General features: G+C 37.3%; 1 protein-coding gene across 2 annotated transcripts in view; it reads left to right on the forward strand.

Annotated features, from left to right (window-relative positions):
• LOC306886495 (ribosomal protein S6 kinase alpha-5-like) overlaps positions 1 to 15,443 on the forward strand; it is a 36,211-nt gene extending 20,768 nt beyond the window's left edge. The window contains exons 6-17 of one of the 2 annotated variants that reach the window (XM_079443637.1): positions 116 to 199; positions 389 to 492; positions 1,277 to 1,427; positions 1,566 to 1,727; positions 3,340 to 3,465; positions 5,363 to 5,496; positions 5,600 to 5,693; positions 10,720 to 10,890; positions 11,221 to 11,412; positions 13,902 to 14,061; positions 14,161 to 14,324; positions 14,405 to 15,443. In XM_079443637.1, the coding sequence (XP_079299763.1) occupies positions 116 to 199; positions 389 to 492; positions 1,277 to 1,427; positions 1,566 to 1,727; positions 3,340 to 3,465; positions 5,363 to 5,496; positions 5,600 to 5,693; positions 10,720 to 10,890; positions 11,221 to 11,412; positions 13,902 to 14,061; positions 14,161 to 14,324; positions 14,405 to 14,692 (1,830 nt within the window). In that variant the 3' untranslated portion in view covers positions 14,693 to 15,443. The remainder of the gene's footprint in view (positions 1 to 115; positions 200 to 388; positions 493 to 1,276; positions 1,428 to 1,565; positions 1,728 to 3,339; positions 3,466 to 5,362; positions 5,497 to 5,599; positions 5,694 to 10,719; positions 10,891 to 11,220; positions 11,413 to 13,901; positions 14,062 to 14,160; positions 14,325 to 14,404) is intronic. The other variant, XM_079443638.1, reaches the window with a different exon arrangement.
• The last annotated feature ends 9,563 nt before the right edge of the window (positions 15,444 to 25,006 follow it).

Genomic DNA, 25,006 nt, shown 5'->3' on the forward strand with positions numbered 1-25,006 from the left:
AAAGCTACAAAGACAACTGTGAAAACTGAAACTGTAGAAGAAACTTTGGGAAATTTGTAAGCAAGGGAGATACAGGTTTTTGCTAACTATAAAATAATTCCTTTTTGTCTTGTAGGTAGAGAGGGCTTATTCCATCTGTGGCACTATTGAGTACATGGCTCCTGAGATTGTAGCAGGAGGAGAGTCAGGACATGACAAGGTAAAGTGAATCGCTTATCCACCCATTCACCACATTTTTAAGTGCAATTTATTTACTCATGTAATTTTCTTAAATCATACACAGCAGCTTCAAATTTGACTTGGAAAAGTTATTCATTAATTTTTGCACTAATCAGCACACATTTGAATGTGCTTTTGGGAATATAACCCTTGTGTTGTGCTCCTGCAGGCGGTGGACTGGTGGAGTATGGGAGTTCTGATGTATGAGCTGTTGACCGGAGGCTCTCCTTTCACTGTTGATGGCGATGAGAACTCTCATTCTGACATTGCCGAGTAAGACCAGCACTCACACACACTCGCACTCAGAGCTGTATTCTCTGTATGGGAGTAAGATTCCTCTTATCAACTCTGGTTCCATTAAAGATTCTTTAAAATGATGGTTCACCCAAAAATGAAAATACTTGCCCTCATGTTGTTCCAAACCCGTATGATCTACTTTCTTCTGTGTAAACAACAGAAAATAATTTTGAAGAATGTTGGTAGTTATACGGTTTCAGTTCCTATTGACTTTCGTTGTGTGGAAAGGAAGTCATTGGGTACCAATACTGTTTGTTATGAACACACATTGTCATATGAACAGATATGATCAGTCAACTACACTATTAGAGTATCATGAGCCTTACATACAGATAACAAGAATAGGTTTTTTGGGGGGGGGTTAATTTTGAATCTGACATGACGAAATTTGGTGGATCATAGGAGTAATTTGTTCAGGATTCAGACTTGATCAGATCTGAAAACTCAAATTAATTTTATTTTTGATTTCTTCTTTTGAATTCTTGAATTCTTGTTTTGAATAATAACTGTTTCTCGGTTTCCAACCCTAATTCTCTGCACGCCATTATGTGGTTAAACACCAGTTCTCTTTTTATTATCTAGAAGTCCGCCTTGCTTTGAAATCATGAGTTGACTGTTGATCAGCATATCATTGAATTATCCTCTAAAAGCTGCACTCTTTTTTTTTTTTTTAACCCTTCTTGGTTTCATTATAATTCCAATACAAGGGTACAGTTGTTGTTTTTTTCTTTTTTATTTATTCTCTCTCTTTGCCCAATAGGAGAATTATGAAAAAGGATCCTCCATTCCCTAAAGACATGGGGCCTCTTGCCAAAGATATTATCCAGCGATTGCTAATAAAAGACCCAAAGAAGAGGCTGGGCTCCGGACCCTCTGGGGCCCAGAATGTGAAAAGCCATCCATTTTACCAGGCAAGATGAAAATTAATAATTGACTTTTTTTCCACAACAAATGAATTTTAGTAGAGAATAATAATTATTTCCCTAGTCATTTCATTGTCATTTTAAAGTTAATTCACCATCTAAAATGTTTGACTCTGGTTGATTCAGAAAATGAACTGGGAGGATCTAGCTGCTAAGAAGGTTCCGGCTCCGTTTAAGCCCGTAATTCGTGATGAGCTGGATGTCAGCAACTTTGCTGAGGAGTTTACAGAGATGGACCCAACATACTCCCCAGCGGCTCTTCCAAACAACTGTGACCGCATCTTCCAGGTAGTAGAATTAATAACTAATTTTATTGTATTATAATATTTGTTTATTGGCAGATATTTTTGGTTATTTGCAAGTCAGACGGCCTAACATGATGTGTGAAATGTGAGGAATTTAAAGGGATAGTTCATCCAAAAAAAAAAAAACCAATTGCTGTTAGTTTACGCACTCTCTGGTCATCCAAGATAGAGATGACTTTTTTTCTTGGGTAGAACAGTAAAGAAGATTTTTAGCTTAGACCATGGTGCTTGGTGATTCATAAAATGCATGTTAACAACTGCCCATCTTTGAGAATAAAAAAGCATGTCATGCAGCACAAAATTCATTCCCATGGCTCCTGACGATATTGAGATCTTATGAAGCGAAACTACTAGACCTTTAATCTATAGCATCAGGCAAACGGGGAAGTACTATTCTTTTCCACTAACTGGTTCAATTCACTAGTTCATTTACATAATCATGCAATGACATAACTTATACGCAATTATATTATTATTAGTTATGTTATTATGATGGAAAAGCTGAATTTTTACAGCAGCAATTACTCCAGTTTGTACATGATCCTTCAGAAATCATTGTCATGTGCTGATTGCAAGAAACATTTCTTATTATTTTCAATGTTGAAAACAGTTGTGCTGCTTAATATTTTTCTGGAAACTGTGATACATTGTTTTTCAGAATTGTTTGATGAATATAATTATTTTTAAACATAATTCTAAATTAATTGTAAGTCTTACTGCCACTTTTGATCAAATGAATGCATACTTGCTGCATGCAAGTATTAGATTCTTTCAACAAAAATATTACTGACCCCAAATTTTGAATGGTAGTGTATTTTATGCAAATGTTCTCAATTCACTCAAAAAAAAGTTCAGCTTTTGAAGCAGAATTGTCCAAATTGTCCAATTACCAAATATCGTCTGATTTCTTTTCCAGGTCAATATATAATTTAATGTGTGATATACCTAAAACAGTATTGATTCACACTGAGCATATATTTATGACACTGAGAATGAATTTCTGCACACAAGTGGACATTTGATGTTGCTTTAGAATATAATTGTTCAGTTAACCCTCCATTATTAGTAAGCAGGAAGTACCGAAGTGGATATGGGCAAGTCAGCCTTTATAATGATCACTTACGCAACATGAGCCCGGCTGTCTATTTTGGTATTCAGATGAATTAGAGAGCTGTTTGGAGATGTAATTATGGTGATATGGAGATGGATTCAAGCATCAGATGTGAATAATACTGTGCTAATTTGAAAAGCAGGGCAATCAAATACCTTGGCTTAGCAATTAAAAGCATTTCAACCATTCATCTCCTCATCCTTCCGTCCAGCCATCCTCTCATCCAGCCAGCCACTCCTCCGCCCATGTAGCACACAGCTGCAGTCTGGCCGTGTAAGTGGGACATGGGCTGTAGGAGACTTTATTTAGATGGGCGCACATGATGCAGTTGTCGCAAACAATGTGATTGGAGTCCCACAGCATGAAGGATTTGCAGAAATGCAAAAGGCCTTGGTGTTTGAGTTCTGTCAGTGTCCCTGAAACTTCCTCTGCATTAGTTCCCTCTTCTGTTAGTGAGTGTGTTTATAGATGTTTGTGTCTGCAGGGCTATTCCTTCATGGCTCCCTCCATCCTGTTTAAGAGGAATGCGGTGATGGACGACCCGGCTCAGCTGTGCGGCAGGTCAGAGAGGCCGGGCTCCGCCGCTGTTGCCCGTAGTGCTATGATGAAGGTCAGTCTGCATATTGCTGATTTTAAAATGCCAATTTTTTTTTGTTTTTTTTTGTTAAAATACTGTCTCCCATCCCAGTTTAATGTTAGTTGCAACTGTAAGCAAGCCATTCGTATGTTGATTTGACCTAAAAGTGTAAACATTTTCTCCAATGCGACCAATGGAAAAAGGGTGAAATCTTCAGGAAACCTGTTTGAAAACGGTCATTATTTTTGCAAAAACATTGAAAGAAATGCCTGTGCTTATTAGGCAGCAAATTAGTTTTCGATAGTGATAGACCATTAAACTACTATTAATATTTTTAAACAATATTTACACTTTTTTTTTTTTAATCGGTTCTTGAAATATTGGTTTTACGCCATCTTTAGTTTAAAGGTCTTTGCACACGGAGTCTGAAATTATTGTCCAAAATTTTTGCACGTTAAAAAATAAATATGAACTCATGTTGTGTCAATCATGTTTACACACTGCCTCCGAAACATTAGTCTGTAATAAAAAAAATTTGGACCAGGTTCGATTTTCTGCATTTTCGTATCCGTAGCAAGCATTTTGATAGGAAAGGATGCCAAATACAAATGAAATTTTAAAAAATGCATACGGAAATTTTGGACTGTGCAAGGACCTTAAGTCTTAAGAAAATAGCTTCTACTGTAATACTGCCATTACACCACTGTGTACAACATAGTTCACAGGTACAGTAACTTAATATTTCAATTGCTTGCATAAATAATTACACCTTCTCCTATTATATAATACAGGAACAAATTATTATTGGTAATAGATTTACATTTATGTGCTTGGCAGACACTTTTTTTCCAAAGCTTGTGCCACGCTCTACTGGTTGAGCTACAGGAATGGATATTGAATGCATAATGTGCATACCATAATATCAGTATTTTGGTTGATTTCTAGTTTTTGGTAAATTAAATGATGTAAGAGAATATAAATAGAGGGTGAGATAGAGAAATAGATAATGTGCAGTAGAGAAGAATAAATTGACATGAGAACAAAAGTCCTACTACAATTCACTATGCAAAATATTACAATGCAGCTTCACTGTTGAGTGGCATACATTTTGAGGGGCTTTCATACATTTCTTGTTTAAAAACAGCTAGATGGAGTGCAGTGGTATTTAGCAGAAGTGGTGCATAAATGCACATAAACTCTCATAAAATGTTGCTGATGTACACTCTCAATACACTGAAGATGTCTATTCTGCCCCCATATCCATCTGATCGGTCTGTTGTTTTTAAATTGAACTTCTGCACTGCTTGTCAAAGTTGGACTATTTTTAATTTGAAAATGTCTTTAGAACATTGTGTTCATGGGCGTGATACACTAAAAAAGCCAACAACATCCATCTCTTGTGTGTACGTAGACCAGCAATTAAAAATAGTAGCACAAAATATAAAAACCTGACATTTTATACCCTTCTCCAGAAGTGTCAAAAACTATCAAGAGCAGCTGAATGTTCTCTGCTTTTGTAAAATAAAACCTTTTTGATGTACTCTGCAGACATACTGCAACATTTACAACCAAAGCTCCCTTCACAATCTGTCCAGACCATTTATCAAAATAAATCAGCAAAAACTGATCATTCAGAAATCATCAAACCATAAGCACAATAACATATGACCTTTGCAGCAGTTTCACATTAATCATGAACTTGATTCTGATAAATGTCAGTTTGAAATTCAACAAAATATAGAGGCTAGCCAATCAAAACAGGGCTCATTTACATATAAAAATGTTAAAGGTATGGAAACAAATTAACTCATTTAATTCTAAGTGTCAGGTCATGTGAAAGTATATTACAATTGTTTTGGTGCAAGAAACCTTGATTAACATTGTAAGTGGATTTTACCTGACCTCTAAACTTCAAACGAACTGACTGTAGGACTCTCCGTTCTACATGAACTATGAGATGGACCTGAGGGAGAACGCTCTGGGAGAGGGAAGCTTCTCCATCTGCAGACAGTGCACTCACAAAAAGACTGGACAGAAATACGCTGTAAAGATCGTCAGTAAAAGGTACCAGCTATGCAACCAAAGAGTTTTTTGGATGTATTTAAAGTTCAGTTAAATTATATAGGCTAACATTCGTGGAAGTAATTTGTAGTTTACTGTTCTGAAGAATGGAGGCACAGACGCAGAAAGAGATCGCTGCTCTCAAACTGTGTGATGGACACCCCAACATAGTCAAGCTGCATGAGATCTACCACGACCAGGTAAGACCGTGTTTGAGACTGAAACCCAGAGCTCATGTGCACATCAAAGCCTCATTCTCTCAATGAACTGGGCTAGCCTGAATAAGTTTGAACTCTCTTTGTCCTCACACCTGCTCCAGATTTAATTCCCTCCTGTTCATAAACCGTCCCCTTCCTTTTCTTTGTACTTCATCTCAATTACAGTCCAGTCTTTATCAGATGCAGCACCAAAGAAGGTTAAAACTGGAGAAATAACACCATGGTTGGTTTTCACTACAACAACATCACATTGGTCCTTTTTACTTATTTAATAAATCCTAGAGAAAAACAGATTTACATTTCCTGCAGGGCAGTAAAAAAAATAAATAGAAGTGCATCTGCTTTGCCAAAGAAAGTCAATGGGAGACTAAAAACAGACTAAAAAACCTAGATTACGAAAACAGCTTGTACAGTAAACACTGTAAAAAAGTTTGTTTTAGAATTACAAAAATTATATTTCATCAAAATAAAAATATTTTTTCCACCTCTAAGATTTTTTAATGTTCTTGAAAAAAAGAGCACCATGTTCAACAAAGCTGCATTTATATGATCAAAAATGTAATGAAAGTGCAATATTGTGAAATATCATTATGTACAATGTTTTCTATTTTATAATGTTTATAATCCACTGTTTATAATTTTATAATGTTTATAATCCACTGTGAGACACCAATGTGTCCTTGAGCAAGACACTTAACCCCTAGTTGCTCCAGAGGCGTGCGACCTCTGACATATATAGCAATTGTAAGTCGCTTTGGATAAAAGCGTCAGCTAAATGAATAAATGTAAATGTAAATAATGTAATAAATGAATTTTCAGCAGCAATTACTCCAGTTTTCAGTGTCACATGATCCTTCAGAAATGTCTAATTTCTAATTATTTCTTAATATGCTGCTCAAGAAACATTTGTTATTAATGTTGAAAACAGTTGTGCAGCTTAATATTTTTCTGGAAACCATGATACACTTTCTTTTCAAGCTTCTTTGAAGAATAGAAGGTTCAAAAGAACAGCATTTGTTTAAAATGGAAATATTTTGGTTAATTTTTTGAAAAAAATGTCCTGAACCCAAATTGTTGAACAAAAATATATATATAAATGGAAATGAAAATTTAAATAAATATATATATATATACACACACACACACACACACACACACACACACACAGTATCTCACAGAATTGAGTACACCCCTCACATTTTTGTAAATATCTTATTATATCTTTTCATGTGACAACACTGAAGAAATTACACTTTGCTACGATGTAAAGTAGTGAGTGTACAGCTTTTATAAAATAACTCAACACACAGCCATTAATGTCTAAACTTCTGGCCACAAAGTGAGTACACCCCTAAATGAAAATGTCCAAATTGGGCCCATAGTGTCAATATTTTCCAGCACTGCCTTAACTTAACCCTCTTGGGCATGGAGTTCACCAGAGCTTCACAGGTTGCCACTGGAGTCCTCTTCCACTCCTCCATGACAACATCACGGAGCTGGTGGATGTTAGAGACCTTGCGCTCCTCCACCTTCCATTTGAGGATGCCCCACAGATGCTCAATAGGGATTAGGTCTGGAGACATGCTTGGCCAGTCCATCACCTTTACCCTCAGCTTCTTTAGCAAGGCAGTGGTCATCTTGGAGGTGGGTTTGGGGTTGTTATCATGTTGGAATACTGCCCTGCGGCCCAGTCTCTGCTTCAGTTTGTCACAGTACATGTTGGCATTCATGGTTCCCTCAATGAACTGAAGCTCCCCAGTGCTGGCAGCACTCATGCAGCCCCAGACCATGACACTCCCACCACCATGCTTGACTGTAGGCAAGACACACTTGTCTTTGTACTCCTCACCTGGTTGCCACCACACACGCTTGACACCATCTGAACCAAATAATTTTATCTTGGTCTCATCATTGTTCCAGTAATCCATGCCCTTAGTCTGCTTGTCTTCAGAAAACTGTTTGCGGGCTTTCTTGTGCATCATCTTTAGAAGAGGCTTCCTTCTGGGACGACAGCCATGCAGACCAGTTTGATGCAGTGTGCGGCGTATGGTCTGAGCACTGACAGGCTGACCCCCCACCCCTTCAACCTCTGCAGCAATGCTGGCAGCACTCATACGTCTATTTCCCAAACACAACCTCTGGATATGACGCTGAGCACGTGCACTCAACAACTTTGGTCAACCTTGGCGAGGCCTGTTCTGAGTGGAACCTGTCCTATTAAACCGCTGTATGGTCCTGGCCACCGTGCTGCAGCTCAGTTTCAGGGTCTTGGCAATCTTCTTATAGCCTACGTCATCTTTATGTAGAGCAACAATAATTTTTTTCAGATCCTCAGAGAGTTCTTTGCCATGAGGTGCCATGTTGATCTTCCAGTCACCAGTATGAGAGAGTCAGAGCGATAACACCAAATTTAACACACCTGCTCGCTATTCACACCTGAGACCTTGTAACACTAACGAGTGACATGACACCGGGGAGAGAAAATGGCTAATTGGGCCCAATTTGGACATTTTCACTTAGGGGTGTGCTCACTTTTGTGGCCAACGGTTTAGACATTAATAGCTGTGTTGCGTTATTTTGAGGGGACAGCAAATTTACACTGTTATACAAGCTGTACACTCACTACTTTACATTGTAGCAAAGTGTCATTTCTTCAGTGTTGTCACATGAAATTATATAATAAAATATTTACAAAAATGTGAGGGGTGTACTCACTTCTGTGAGATACTGTATATGCATGTACCTGTGTGTGTGTGTGTGTGTGTGTGTGTGTGTGTGTGTGTGTGTGTATGTATATATATATATATGTGTATGTATGTATGTATGTGCTGTTTGTATTTTTTTTTTATTTTGTGTGTGTGTGCCAGACATCCTGATCCATCGTCCTACTATTCATTAGTATGATAAGCTTGAGTCAGTTGGGCACCTCTTCAGATCTGTAAAATGTGTATGTGTGTGTGCGTGCCCTCTTGCCGATTGGAGTTTATCAACCCCCACCCTCTGTAGCCAGTGCCGTGCCCCAGATGAAAAGCAAAGCCGCCCTGCCCGGTCATGGTCTTTGTTCCTCTATACCAGAGATAATGAGAGATATTAGCTTGCTCTTTTTCATTTGCCTCTATTTCTTCTCATATTTATGCATTACCAAGTTGGCTGCCGAGTGCGCACACACACACACACACACACACACACTTGCACACTCATACACTCTTTTCTATCTCATCCCACCCACGTACGGCACACAAACACTTGTTCTGCCGTTCACTTATTCACACTAATTCAGCGTATAATGAGACTGAAGCCCATTTATTAAATCATCTTGAATCTGAACCTTTGCCAAGTGATTTTTCCAGCTCCTTCTAAGTTCAAAGGCAGCATTCCCTCTGAATTTCTTTCTGTGATTAAACTCCACCAGGATAGAAGGCTTTGCACTTAATAATAGATTATCTATCTGTGTAATTGCGATCATATACTGTTCCATGTGGCTATTCTTGCAAATAATGTATTTCTTAGGTATGCACAATATTATCGGACTGATATCGGAATCGGCTGGTAATGGCTTTAAATGTAAATATCGGCATCGGCCAGATATGAAAAATTATGCCGATATGTCTTGCCGATAAGAGGAATTAACTCACATGTGCTCAGGGTGTGCTAGTGATTAGATCACGTCAGCAGTGTGGCTCAGTCTTGAAGCAAAGTTTTGTCTGAATGACGATTAGATTGACTGACTGTTTTGGATCCTGCATTTGACAGTTTGGTGTGTGCGATAGAGTACACGGTAATAGCACATGCAGCGGCAGCAGTGACAGCCTCCCCCAGGTCCTTAAAATAAAATGGTAGGGTTAACACTGCATCTTTCTGGGGAAAAAAATCCATTGATCTAGTTTATTTATAATTATTTGTGAAAAATGAAGACGAACATTTAAAAGTTCAAATTATATTTTCACATTTACCAGCACTACTGTCTCAGAACAAATGACAAACATAGGTTTAAAACAAAGAATAAAGGCATAGTTACTTTTTTAATTTTCAGTCTGTATCTTTGTTTACTGTGTATCAAAATAACCTGTCATGTCATGTCACCGCGTTCATGATCGACGTACCGCTCTATCAGTGCCCTTATTTGCGCATCTTTAGTTTGAAGAAGACATATGTGCGCATACACTGTGCTGGATAAAGTTCGGAGCACAAGAGAATATGAAATATGTTCACACAAACTCTGGTCCGGATATGAACTATGATTGGTGCAGAGAGTTGTTGTTAAACTCATGGTGTTTGTGCAGAAACTGCTCTCTCATGCGCGCTCCACATGTTGTTAAATATTAAATATTGTTACGGTCATGTTTACAGAGGTAAACTGACTGCACTGAAGCTTGTTCATGAGATTTGCATCATGCATTATACAGCGCAGTGATTGGATCATAAGAGTTCTTTCTCATGAATAATAGTGAGAAGAGCTCAGAAAACGAATGACATAGACGCGTACTCTCCAGCCACGACAGCCAATCACCACTGCAAATTAACGCATGCACATCACTTTTGATGTTGGTTCAACTTTGCTTTTTGAACCGTAAGAATGACATTGCTCCAAAAATGAAAAAATAACCACTTTTCGCTTAATAATTGACATAATGAGTGCTGTTTTTGTTTTCACTGATGTGCAACCTGTTCATATATGTTAACATTTTAAAAAAGGTGTTTTAGGGTTTCATGACAATTTAAATCATCCTTGAGAGCAAGAGCGTGTACTTTGTGTGTAGGGAAGATCAGCGCTGCCTATGCCTCTATTATTAAGTGGATTGATGAGAGAGTGTCAGGAAATTATTGGAAAGGATAAATTTGTTTTGGATGTGTTTGAGGCCAGACTCAATGCCTATTGCTCGCATGAGCACCAAGGCTCAATTTCTGGAGAACATCTGATAACCACTAATAAAATCTTGTTCAAAATATTAACAAACCTAAAATAGTATATCAATGATATTAAAATAAAACTACTTTGTTTGTGTAGCTACACACATATCTTGTTCTGGAGCTCCTGCAAGGTGGAGAGTTGCTGGAGAGGATCAGAAGGAAGCAGCACTTCAGTGAGACGGAGGCCAGCCGCATCATGCGCAGACTAGTGTCTGCAGTCAGCCACATGCATGATGTTGGTGTGGTGCACAGGGACCTCAAACCAGAGGTACAGCATGCCACAACACATCCACTGTCATTATCTCAAATGTACAACCCACATGTCACAGCACTCCAGGCTGATGAGCCCCAAAGTACAGGTTGGGCAGAACTTTACATAGTAGTTAGGTCTCAGGATTGACAATTCTCACTTAATTAAAAGGAATCTTGTTCAAGAAACATCTGCCTTGTTAAGTTTATGTTCCTCAATTTTGCTTGTATTTCAGTTTGATGAACAGTGAATTAGTAAACATTTGTGTTGGTAAACTAATAAGGTTTATTTTGCTTTATTTTTCTGACTGTATAATGGAGTTTTCTTTAATCTCTTTTCTCTTTGTAGAATTTGCTCTTCACTGATGACACTGAGAACTCAGAGATAAAAGTTATTGACTTTGGCTTTGCACGGCTCAAACCCCTTGACAATCAGCTCCTGAAGACCCCCTGCTTCACTCTTCAGTACGCTGCACCGGAAATCCTCAAATACGATGGTTACGATGAGTCCTGTGACCTCTGGAGTTTAGGAGTCATTTTGGTAAGGCCAATATTCATACTGCACATAATGCCTACAGTATGTAAGGTACAAGTACTAGGAAAGGTTCTTTTTTGTTATTTTTTTCAAGAATAGCTCATATTTATGCATTACCAAGTTGGCTGCCGAGTGCTAAATGAGTGTGAGTGACTTAAAGTTGCTTCCTATGAAGAACTTTATAAATGATTGTTTTTTATGTCCCATTTCAGTTAGTTCTCAGCAGTATTGGGCAGTAATGCATTACTTAGTAACGCGTTATTGTAATTTGATCATTTTTTTAGTAACGGAGTAATTTAAGGCGTTATAATTTTCAAAATAGTAATTAGAGTTACAAGAGTTGCTAACAGAATGCAGTGTTTTATAATCTGGATGCGGGAGAATAAAATTATTTATGGGACTCCCGCAAAATAGAAATATCTTAATATAAAATATCTTAAATTATTATTCATCTATTGCACAAAAGCAACAAGAACTAATATAAAACAAAAACGATTAACAGGCGCAAGCGTAGGCAGAGTTTTTATTTAGGCTATAACACGTTTGCTGCGTTGAGCAATGTTCATTTCTGGAACGCAATGGCCAGTCAGGAGTGCAGTGCTGAAATGTGCGTGCTCACGAATCCTCATTATAACATGAATCGTAGACTTTATGAAAGTTTCATTATGCAAATATACATTGTGCTTTAACAGAGCTTTGTGAGATTGCAATGAACTGAGATGTCATCTTTTTAGAGATTATAATAGCAGCACTATTAGCTGGCATTCTGCCATGCCATACCAAACTGTTTTTTGAAAATTGCTATCTAAAATATAAATCTAATCATTTTAAAAATGTATTTTTATCAAGTTCAGATTCATTTGATTCGTTTTCAAATGATTTATTTCTATTTTAGTAAATAGTATGTCAATTAAAGTCATTATCTCTAAATTAAATAGTTTGATATCATATCATGTATATTGGTTTTATATTGGCCATTGGCCACCCGATAACAGCAACCACTAATCTGCAGGGAAGCCCACCAGGGTTTGAAACTAATTTTATGGAGAACAGAAAGGGGCAAGTGCTAAGTGCTAAATGCACCTTAGTCACACAGAATTATCTAATTTTTCATCCTTTTTTAATGGAAATAAAACACTGAATGGTGCATTTTGTATGAATATATGAGTGATTTCTCTTGTTTCTGCAAATATGAGATTCTGTATCCACACAAGCTTTTATCCTCCTCCATGTAGATTATTTACTCCTTTTGGAAATGAATCCATGTCTTGCTGTTTCTGACACTTATTCACTTGAACACCAACCAAAATAAACAAACTATCAAGCCTTTCTAAAACAGCTTAGCATTGCTGATCGGAAGTCCTTGCGACTACCCTTAAGCAGAGATTTTTTCAGCTAGGACTTCATTGAGAGAAAGATGAGAGGAGATAGCGAGATGGAGCCAGGGGGAGATGTCCATGGCTGAGTTATTTTAGTGGCACTCTACTGGGGAGCAGGACCTGGCTGGGGGGAGAACAGAGTAGTGCAGCAGAGTTTGACGTGATGATCTCTGACAGGCTGTGAGCTGAGAGACCCTGGAGCTCTACACTGCATGGAAAGAGACCACAGTGCTGAGAAAGACAAGATCTTTGTAACTTATTTAGGTGTGCACTTTTTTTTTCCATTTACTTTTCATAACAATTATCTCTAATTTATTGATATAGCACATTTAAAAACAAAAAAAGTTGATCAGTGTTGTTGTGCTCAAACAGACAAATGGATAATACACATTACATCTGTCCAGCACACAATGACCGTTACATTGTGACAATGTCCAGCTAGAATAAATAAGTCTAAAGGCACAATTTGAATGTATTGATGAGGACACAATGGAATGTGGCTATTTTCTGACCTCGGCACCAACAGAGAAGGCACAATTATCTTTAAACATAAAGCACCAAGAGTGAGTAAGGAGCAGCTGGTTGGCACATTTAAGAGATCTGTAGGTGTGATGGAAACTGCAGAGATCAGAGTAACAAGGTTCTATTACACTTACAGCTTTAAAAGCATAACAAAACTGTATACTGATTTAAAATTTGAATCCATTATACAGCCATAATGTGACACATTTCTTATCATATTAAATGTAAGGCAGGGCTTGATTTTATTCATCAGGAATTGATTGGATCAAAAAGAGTGTTTGCAGTCAATTGTGGAGGACTACAGTGTTTCCCTCAACAGCACAGTCCTGGTGACATGTTCAAAACAGAAAGTTGTCTCAGAGGTGGATCAAATGATAACTTTTTCATGAAAGATTACTAAAATAAACTTGACTTTAAAAGGAAGGTACAGCTCTGTATCATTTGCATAACAGTGATGGTAAATTTCATGTATTCTTTTTTTTTTTTTTTTTTAATGAATCGCATATGAAGAAAATAAATTTGTCCTAAGATAGAACCTTGAGGTACCCTGCATTTAAGGTGCACTTGTGTTTTTTTTTTTTTATTTTATTGCAGTACACTATGCTATCTGGCCAGGTCCCGTTTCAGTGCCATGGGAAGAGTCTAATGCACACAAGTGCAGAAGAGATTATGAGGAAGATCAAACAAGGAGACTTCTCTTTCGAAGGTGAAGCCTGGAGGAATGTGTCCAATCAGGCCAAAGATCTGATACAAGGTAAGACACAGCTGGAGATGTTTAGAGACCGTTTTGCAGTGATTTAAATTAGAATACATTTGTTAAAACTAAAATGTGCCTGACCTACTCATGGTTCAGAGCTGCTGACGGTGGACCCTGACAAGCGGATAAAAATGTGTGGCCTGCGCTATAATGGCTGGCTGCAGGATGACAGTCAGCTCTCTTCCAACCCTCTTATGACCCCTGACATCCTGGGATCTTCTACCATATCAGTGCACACCTGTGTCAAAGCCACCTTCAATGTAAGAAAGAGGAAAAAAACTGAAGGATGCTAGAAAATAAAGATTACAATATAACACAGTACTGTTATTGTCTTCCCCAGGCCTTTAATAAGTGTAAGCGGGAGGGCTTCCGACTCCAGACAGTTGACAAGGCTCCTTTGGCCAAACGCAGAAAGATGAAGAAAACCAGCACCAGCACAGAGACCCGCAGCAGCTCCAGCGAGAGCACACACTCATCATCATCTTCCTCCCAGTCTCAGGATAAGACGACACCAGGTGGAGAGACAGCCATTGTTCCCCAGGCCTCTGTGAGCACACCTCTCACTCTAGGCCCTGACGATGAGCCCTCTCAGGGCGAACCCCAGCCTGCCTTCACATTTACAGAGTAAACCCATCTGAGGGTCGGACAACAGGATAGGTTACGTAATAAGGATACATAATTATCCCACCGTTCTTTCTCCTCACGCTCTGGCAAGGTCGTACAACTCCAGAATTTGCATGCGGGGACCAACTCAAATCCATCACTAGCAATAGATGCATACCATGAGTGCTGAATACTGCGCTTGAGTGAACTTCTGGCTCAAGTCCTGCATGGCGAAACCTCACTGCATCCAGTCCAGTGTCTCAAACAGGAGGGTGAACTTCACTTTTAGGAGCATCAAACCTTCCGCTGATGGTGAAAAAAGGAAAGTCTGCTTCTGCAGTGTCCTGAAAGACCAGGCACTTTGCTTTGGGCAAAAAAAAAAAGGAAAGGGATATGTATTTTAAAAGAATATAAATAGAATTTATTAAATTTAATACAATTTAATTTATACAGACTTATCTCAAATTTGGTATATGATACATATTTGGTATATACCAATTTGTCAAATATGACAGCTCCATTTGTGCTGGGAGCTTTGTGGTATTGATTCACATATCTAACTTCGATCTTTGACTTCTTCCAAAAGATTTTACTGAAGTAGCAACGATTAGGTGTTAATAGTTTCCATGGAAGCATTTCATTGTAAAATTCTTGTTAGTTACTCTTGGCGAGGTAAAAAAAAAGACGGCTTGTTTCATATTTTGTTATTTGAAATTTCTGTTGAGATCCTTTCCTCATGTTATTTATTTGTTCTTTTAAACTTGAATTCATTTTTTAAGAGACTGAAGGTGCAGTCACATTTACTCTTGCTCTAAGAAATTTTGTGGGCGAAATCCAGTTATATGAATAGGAATCTGCGCCTTTAGAAATTTTGCTGAGGTGCGAAACATTTTTCCAGGCAGATTTTTCATCAGGTTCAGTTTTTTTTACACAAATTTGATGACCAAAAGATGATGTTTGAAAGTGACTTCTTTGTGAGCATTGCTTTGTGCATTGCTGATATCTACTGTAGACAATGGACGTTTTTGGTTTATCACTGAAATTTCACTAATGTGACCGTGTCTTAAATGAGAGAACTCTAGAGGTGTTGCTTTGGGTCTTGTTTTACTAAAAGTTTTATGCCTGAGTGCATGAATCTGCTTATTTAAAGTAAACGTAAAATCAAATTGGACTCATTTTAAATTTGTAATGCACCAGATTCTATTGTAAACAGTGACAAAACAAAATGCAACTCTTTCTTTTCGATCACTTAGGACTCTCAGGCTATTGGATAATGCTATAAATGGCTATTTTGCCACAGCTTTAGCAAACTTTCATTCAATCTGACTGCATACTGCTCTGTAATGGTGCCACTTTTCATGATCCAATCAGTTTCAGATGGATAGACTCATTTTTGTCTTATACTATTTCACTAGAGAATGCATCACATGAGAGAAAGAAAATGGGTTTTGATTCATGCTGACTTTAAGCATTTGCAAAGCCTAATAACACGCTTATCTTAAAGAAGTTAACCATGACTGCAGGGCCACATTTTAGCCCGAAATGAAGTTATACGCTAGCTAAAAGACATCTGTGGTTTCCTGTTTGATGGTGGCATGTTGTGTTTTTGGCCCTGTGTTAGATGACTGATGCTTAAAGACGTGCTGCGGCAGAATCTGTGATGTTTAAAACGATTCTTAGCATCATCTGTTTCACAAGCCTTGGAGGTTTTGAGACAATGAAGTGCAATGTTGCAAGCTTTTGCTCTCAGCCTGGACTCTTGAGTCCAAATCCAGTCTTGTCTGGACTTGGGTACTAGACACATAAAAATAAAAAGGATTCCAAAAGTTTTTTTCCCTTCTATGGTAGCAATGCCATAGAGGAACCATTTTGGATTCTTTCAGTGAAGAGTTCCTAATATAACATGTTTCTTTCGAAGTGTGAAGAACATTTAATAATCTGAAAAACCTTTTTCCACTTGGTTCCATGCTTGTTAAAGGTTCCTCGATGAACCATTGATGCCAATACAGAACCTTTAATTTTAAGAGTGTACAACACTGCTGAGCTGATTATGTGGTTCTCGGTGTTTGTGTTTTCTAGTTGGTGGTGGCATTTTTTCAGTTGAAAGGAATGGTTTTATCTTTAGCCTCAATGACCATCTGTATTATTAAGAGCATTATGCTGTGATGGCTGACATGGTGGTATTCATATCTTTCAAGCACTACAAAACTATTTGAAAGGCACTTGAACTCTACAATGCTATGCAAAAGTTATTTTCTTCCTTTCTTCTTATGTTTCTGAAATATATCATATCCTGAAAGACATTTATGCATTAGAAAATACTGAATCTAAACTGTGCCTCATCAGTGCAAACATAACTGCCATTTTTAGGGACAGACGCTAGGCTCTGGTCTCTAAGTAAATCATGCATTCCACTTCCTGTGTACTAATAGAGATGAGACATCCCATCATTGAGCTTTTAAATAGCGAGGGCTGGATTGGGACCCAGCGGCGGGAATGCATGCACACACACACACACACACACACATCAAACACACATAAACCGGTGCTCCTGCCCACTCGAACCCGGGCAAAGGACAAGAGCAATAAGAACAGCAGGAGCTCAGCTCGCTTTCATGTGTCTGAAAGCTGCTGCTTTCGGCCTTTTCCCCATCACTGTTCTCCCTGAAGCTCCCTCATTACTGCCTCCTCCTTTTGTTTGGGTGTATTAATAGAATGGGAATGAAGGGAGGCAGAGAGAGTCCAACATCGAACTCTCCTTGGGGACTGAGGCTTTATTGGACAGTTTGCCATGTTTGCTGTCTGCTGTTTGTCCCACTGGCTCCCTGTGTCCAATCGCACAAACATGAAGCTTGTTTTAAGGTTTGATAAGTTTTTAGGGGACTTTCCTCTCGTTTTAGGTGATATGAGATTAAAGACCAGACATGGGTTTTCGTTTAGCATTTATAGAAGCGTAATGAGCATCGGCCCTTAAAACTGAACGCACTCCATTTTTGTTGCCCTATTTTAGTGATCTTGGGTGCTTGTAAATTGTGTTGTCTGCTTGTGAAATGTAACCGAGGGGTCCGTGCGCTTGTATCTGTGATAGCGCTGGGTGTGGGCGGCTCATCTGCTTATGGAGATGGGCTGATTAGACTTTTTAAGATATACCTTGCTTTTAAAGGGGCTGTGGATTTGAAGTTGGAGAGTTGAGTTCACTCAAAATGAAAATTCTGTCATCTAATTATCCTCCAAAGTTGTTCCAAACCTGTATAAGCGTCTTTATTCTATTTAGCATAAAATATATTTTGAAGAATGCTGGTAACCAGCCATTTAATGGTAGTCATTCGCTTATATAGATGTCAATGGCTACCATCAACTGTTTGGTTACCAACATTCTTCAAAATATCTTCTGTGTTCAACAGACTAAAGAAACTCAGATCAGATTTGGAACAAGTGGAGGGTGAGGACATGATGACAGAATTTTCACTTTAATGAAACTATCACTTTAATGTTGGAATGTACTATAAATGGATTTGTTTAATTGCATGGAAACTTGTTCCCATTCGGTTTCATGATATCTTTAGTAGAATTACCTTGTTCTAGAGGTGGCTATGCTTTAGATGTAAAAGTCAAATTTTGAAAGTTCAAAACAGTCATTTGAAACTTTAAAAAAGCAAGTAGCCTGTACATTTTTACATTGACTAAAAAACATTTTAGGTTCAAATTTTGATTGTATATCAGTGGTTCTCAACCAGGGGGCCTCAGTGGCCTAGATGTGGAAAAGTCATGTAAATTAAGAACATTTTATAACTCCATGGGCATTTTAATAAAAAAAAATATCCAAATATTTTTCGCTAAAAAAATAGTACAAATATTTTTACAAATCCTTTTCCTTGATCATGCATGAACAGCTGGAAAGATCATGGGGCCTTAAATTGTTGTGGACATTTGGGGGTCTTGGAGTCAAGAATCTTGAGAATAACATTGACTGTATTATATATTAATTATATCAAGATTTTTTTCCTGTTCACTTCATAGTACTGCAAATAATTTTTTAAAAGTGCAAAAAGAGCATGTAATTCAGATTTTTCAAAGAAACAATGTTGTTTAAAATAGTTTGATTATGTGTAGCACATCACACTGCGGAGCACTGATGTCAATGCTTGAAATATTTCAGGTAACCAAATACAACTTTCTACTTGTCAACATACACTACTGTTCAGTGTCAGTAAGATATATATGACCGTTTCCACAAATATATTAAGCAGCACAACCTATTTCAACACTGATTATAATAAGAAATAGGGCTGGGTAAAAATATAGATTTCTCGATTTCAATCGATTCTCATTTTTACGAAACAGTGACTCGATTAGTCTAGCCTGTTTTCATTTAATAAATGGCACCTCCCATTCAAAAAAATTGCAATAAGCTTTGTGCTTTGATACTTTTGATATGAAACAAAGTCTCGGATTTCAAATTCTGTCCATTTTATTACAATATTCAAACAAGAAATACCATCTTGGCGCTGTGTAATGTGGAGTGATCATCTCCTCCGCTTTAATCAGTTACAGCACGAAATAAACATGAATGAACGTCTGAAGGTATGTTAACAGAAACAGTACAACTTACCGAAATCCATACCGCAAAAAGACGTCAATATAACAGCTTGTAAACAATGTCACGTGACGTCACATTTACCTCAGAAAACCGTATTCGGTGACCACAAACTGGAAAAATTAACACACTAGGGGAGCATTTAGCTAAATATATATAACCTATTTATTATAATTTTATTATGGATTAATAGAATAAAATCCATAAAAGTTATGACAGTCAACATTTAAATGTTTATATTTCAAAAAAACTAAATTGGAGTGGAAATATAATAACGTAATTTCAAAGTTAGTGGTATAACTTTATTATAATAAAAACTTAAATGTAAGTGTTTGTATACAAATAAGTTGTAACCCCCAATATTATAATATACCACAGTTGACTCTCATGTAGATTAGTTGAGAGATTTACCTTGAGAAAATATGCCAAATATTGTACCTGATATAAATCCAAATCCAAAATAAGCGATATTGAATTGAATCCAATCAGAATCCATTTGAATCGCAAGCTTGTGAATAGAAAGCAAATCGAATCGTGAAATTTGTGTCAATACCCAGCCCTAATAAGAAGTGTTTATTAAGCAGCAAATCAACATATTAAAATGATTTCTGAAGGATCGTGTGACACTGAAAGCTGGCGTAATGGATTCTGAAAATTCAGCTTTGCCATCACAGAAATGAATTAAAATGTATTCAAATAGAAATCTTGCTTTAAATGTTAAGAATATTTAACATATTTCGCATACAAATCTTACTAACCCCAAACTTCTGAATGGTTGCGTGTATATAGCCAGCCTTATTGGCTGTATTTAATTTTTGGCTAATGTGACTGGACAAACAATAATTTTTTGAAGTTTTTTGTCCCTGGCACAAAGCTTTTATTCAAAAGCCTTGAAGTTGCATTAAATATGTATACAGTGTTGGAAAATGGCTTTCGACAGTTTTAAACGAATTACGTAACATTTTGAATGGATTACGTAAAATGAAAACAGACTGTACATTGTTTTGATGGAAGTGTCTCCTCCTCCGAACACTGTCCTGTTTCCTTTCTGAAAGTATCCATGCATGCGATGCCTTGGATGTTTGAGTCTCCACTCAGTCTGAATCTATAGAAAGGTTTTTCTTTAAGTGAATAAATGACATATCTGTTTTGTTTTACCAAAGTCGTCATTTGTAGCAGTGAAACTTAATGCAAAATCACAGCCTTTTTCAACATACACCAAGCTTGAATTTTTTTAATAGTAAAGTCTTTAAAAATCTGTTGATTTAGTTCGGTTCTTGTCCATGTGCTCCTGTCTTCCAGCAGTTCCTGCTGTGAAGCACATTTATAAATGTAATTCTGTTCGTTTCGAGTCATATTAAGCAGCATAAATTAATAGCACAATTCTATGATTTCATTTGAATTTTTTTTCTCCCCGTCTGATGTAGAAATGGACCATGTATACCTTAATTGCACTTCCCACAAAGCCACCAAAAAAAGCATAATGTACATCGTATGCGTTCTTGCTGTCTGTGGGCTTATGGGTTTAATAATGTAACTGTCAAATTCACATATTGCGATCGTGATGATCTAAAAACATCTAAAATTGAAATGTCTTGCAAAGCAGCTTAGTTTTGAAATATGTATTTTTGCATTTTATTGTCTAGTTGGTCTAGCACAAGTTGCATTAAATTGCAAAGGGAATTTTGGATTTAAAGGGTTTTGTAAACATTCACAGGCTCTTTTCCTCCTGGTGTGCAACCAAACGCTGCCACCAAGGGGCGCTGTTTACACAGTTTTAAGTTTGTGTTGATGGTCATTGGTTATGGGATGTATATAAGAGCTTTTCTGTCTCTAGACTCTGTATTAGTCTTCACTGTGCACTAGATGTTTAACATTTAGCCATTACATGGAGATAGATTTCAATATGAGACCTGAATGACTTATCATAAAAAATGGTGTTATCTAGCTGGGCTAGAGTTTTTCCTCAATATAATTAAATTATTATTAAACTATAACGCTTAAAAGCACTAAAATAAAGTCATATTTATAGTGAGTTTTAATGCTATGTATGTGTTTTGTAAGTGCTAAGTCATATACTTCACCACACAGTATGACACTGAACCCTGTTGATGTGTCCATTGATTGTTTTCAAGATTATGTTGTTTTGGAATAATAGAACACAGTATACATAGAAAGTTCATATTTTCAAGGATTGTCTGTTTCTATGTGTTGATACAAATGCGAATTGGAGTGTCTTGCATGAGAGTTTTAGTCTCAGATTAGTTGAATCAACTCTGTCAGAAAGTATGCCCCTTTTATTAACTGGTCTTGTTAGCAGCTGTTTTCCTGTTTCAAAATATGTTTGAGGTGTTTATTAAAAAAATTAAGGGCTTTAAAGTTTTGAATGCATATCTTATTGAACAAGAGTAATATAATTGAAATTGTCACAAATGGAATAAAACCTCTAAATTCACAAAAATGCTCATGTATTGTGTGCATTTATTCTGACGTTTTGGTAGGAACAAAAATTGTTTTCTATATTTTCAGTTTATAATATGTTCTGAGTGGCCAAATATTCTTGCTTTACTAAAAAAAGAAACAAAAGTGAAATATTAAATGTTTTGCCATTTATGTTTTACATTATTATTATTATTATTATTTTCATCATCATCATCATGGTGATGTCTTTTGGTGGCTATTATATATCAAGAATAATATATATAGAAGAATCGGACCATTGCATTGTATATTTCAAAAGACAAAAAATATATATATAATGTTATTATTATCGTAATTATAAATAATAATAATATTATCATGGTTATGTCTTTTGGTGGCAATTACATATTAAGAATCATTAAGAACAACACTACTGCATTAAACCTTATTCTACATCCCTAATCCAACACAACACCTAAACTTAACAACTACCTTACTAACTGTTAATAAGCAGCAAAGTAGGAGTTTATTGAGGGAAAAGTCGTAGTTAATAGTGAATAAGTGTTCCCTATTCTAAAGTGTTACCAATAGATTTAACCAAATTTACTAGATTCAAACCAGTGAAGCACAGATCCATCATTTGAAGTGCTGATTTGAGCACAGATGGGTATCTGGGTAACAAGCTCCAAAATGCACAGATCAGGACAGAAAGCAGAAAGGGCTTGGGGTCTAAAGTGGGAGGTGTTGAAGAGTCAGTGGCGGGAAATACAGGAATTCTGCACGGGACCTACATCTCCTATTGTCTCCCCCAAATTTTGACCAGGCTGCCCTGGGGAGCAATGATGGGACTTTTTCTTTTCTTCTCCAGCTCGGCCCCGGGGCCCTTCCCTCCTGTCTGCCTGGCATTCCACTGGGCCACCAGAGAAGCTGCTTTAGAGATGGGGCCACCCGCTCCTGGGTGGCCTCTTGTGCAGGGGGCTGCAAAGAGGTGGAGACGATGTCTTATTAATTGACTGGGTGTCTTGGAAGGAGTGTAGGAATTTGGCTGCGGGAGAGGAAGGACGGCCTCGCAGCTTAGCCTGGACCTCCTACTCAATCATAAATGTCAACTAGATATTTACATTTCTTGGGGAAAGAAATGTAAGCAGTGCTAGCAAGTGCAGAAGTCAATGTCTCAATACTATGGTGTTGTGGATGGTTGCTAGGGTGTTGTTGAGTGGTTGCTAAGGTGTTTTGAGTGGTTTTCAGCATGTTGCTATGCAGCTGTTAGGTGGTTCTGAGTGGTTGCTAGTGTGTTCTGAGAGGTTAATTATGAGCCCGAGCCCAAGTTTCTGATTTCCACCCCCAACACCCAAAAAAATGCTTTGTCAGGTGAAAATCTTAAATACAGGCACTTAGAATATACATACCAAATATACTGTGGCAGTGCCATGGCACAGTGTTGGAATAAGTAAAAAAAAAAAAAAAAAAAGAAAACCTTTTGAAAATCTAATCTACATGCCGTGTTCTTAGAAATGTATTCTTTAAATTCGTTATTTTTTGTGGTTATGAAAATTTTAAATGAAAACACCACAGAATAATAATAAATAAAAAATTTTTTTTTACAAAAACTTAAAATGATTCCTGTATGTTTCTGCATGTTGGCCGCACCACATGTGGATCAAATGTTTGTAAAATTTTAATATTTTTATAATGATGAAATATTATGCCAAACTAGTTGAAAAGCTTTTCTTTTCATGAATTTCATCCTTTTAAATATTTTTTTCTACATTATGATATCTGTATATACACTACCATTTAAAAGTTTGGGCCAGTAAGGTTATAATGTGTTTCAGCAAGGATGTATTAAATTAGGCTATTCAAAAGTCATTTATGTTACAAAAGATTTCTATTTCAAATAAATACTTTCATCAAAGAATCCTGAAAATTATTAGTCAAAAAAATATGAAGCACAACTGTTTTCAATGCTATAATGATAATAAATAAATGAAAGGTAGATGTTTAGCTACTGGGTAGGATTAGGGATGCAGAATATGTGCTTTCTAATAAAAGCAATCACCAATGCACCTTTAAAAACTTTTACAAATCTTACAGACCCTAAAATTGAACCGTTATAGTTGTATCCCCCTGATATTTTTACTTAATATAATAATAAAAAAAAACATCATGTAAGAGGTGTATTTAAGTCTCTATCTGTATGAATGACATTTTAATTGTATTTTTAAGTAAAGTATAGAGCCGGACCAGTAGACTTTTTCTATCATCAACACACTATGCTATTCTGTTTTTTGGGGGGGGGGTTTTTGTGTGTGTGTGTTGTTCAAATTCCTAACCCTGATGCTTGCCTTTTACCATATTCACATGTTTGGACTAAAAAATGAGTCAAACCACTGTCATAAACCTACCTTGTGTACAGTGACAGTGATTTGAATAGAAGCAGCAGAGGTTTCCGTGGAGCGGGCTGTGGGAAAGGCCTGTTCAGGTTGGAGTGCTCCTGGAGGCTCTTAATGGGCCTGCTGTGGCTGAATGTATCAGTGGGATGTGATTGAGTGGGATGTTCTCAGGGTACGGCAGGAGGGACAGACGAGGGGGAGGTGTGTAGAAGTGCAAGAGCTACCAATGTGCCCCCCCCTCCCCCCCCCCCCCCCTCCCCCCTCCCCAGCCTTCACCATCAGTGTCCAGAGCCGTAATCCCGTTACATGTGTCCCCATTAGCTCCGACGGGAGCCTCTGTTGTCTCCCTGTGAGTCGGTCGGAGTCACCGTCCAGGCCTCGCCGTATTTGCTCTAGCTTCCCACACCCAGCTGTCCCCAATGGCAATCCCACACATACAAACACACACTAATGGCTCATCTGTGGGCCGCAGGGTGAGGAGGGAGGTGAAACGGCTCTCAGCAAGAGTTTGAGTTAGTAGAAATAGAGGACTATGCATTTACTGACCTTTCACTTATATAAGGGATAATATCAAAGATTTGTGATGCCACTGTCAACCCTGTGTGAGATTTTTATGATTAATAGAATTTAGTCTAGCAGAGGCATGTAGGAAACTGACTGAAGGGAATGTACATATGACATAAAATTGTACTTTTATTCATGAGACCTAGTAATACCATGGTATTCTTTGAAGAATATTTACTATGTAAATTTCACAGTTCAGGCAAATTTTTCTAATATGAATCCTTTATTTTGTGAGAATGTCCTGCTGACTGTACATTTTCCCACTTATTACATGGCTACTTTCAAAATAAATTAATTAAAAGGTTGAAAATATCAGTTAAAATTGTTTAAGATTTACAGAAATACACTACCTTTCAAAAAACTG

The sequence above is a fragment of the Barbus barbus genome (assembly GCF_936440315.1).
Source record: "Barbus barbus genome assembly, chromosome: 20".
Taxonomy (NCBI): domain Eukaryota; kingdom Metazoa; phylum Chordata; class Actinopteri; order Cypriniformes; family Cyprinidae; genus Barbus; species Barbus barbus.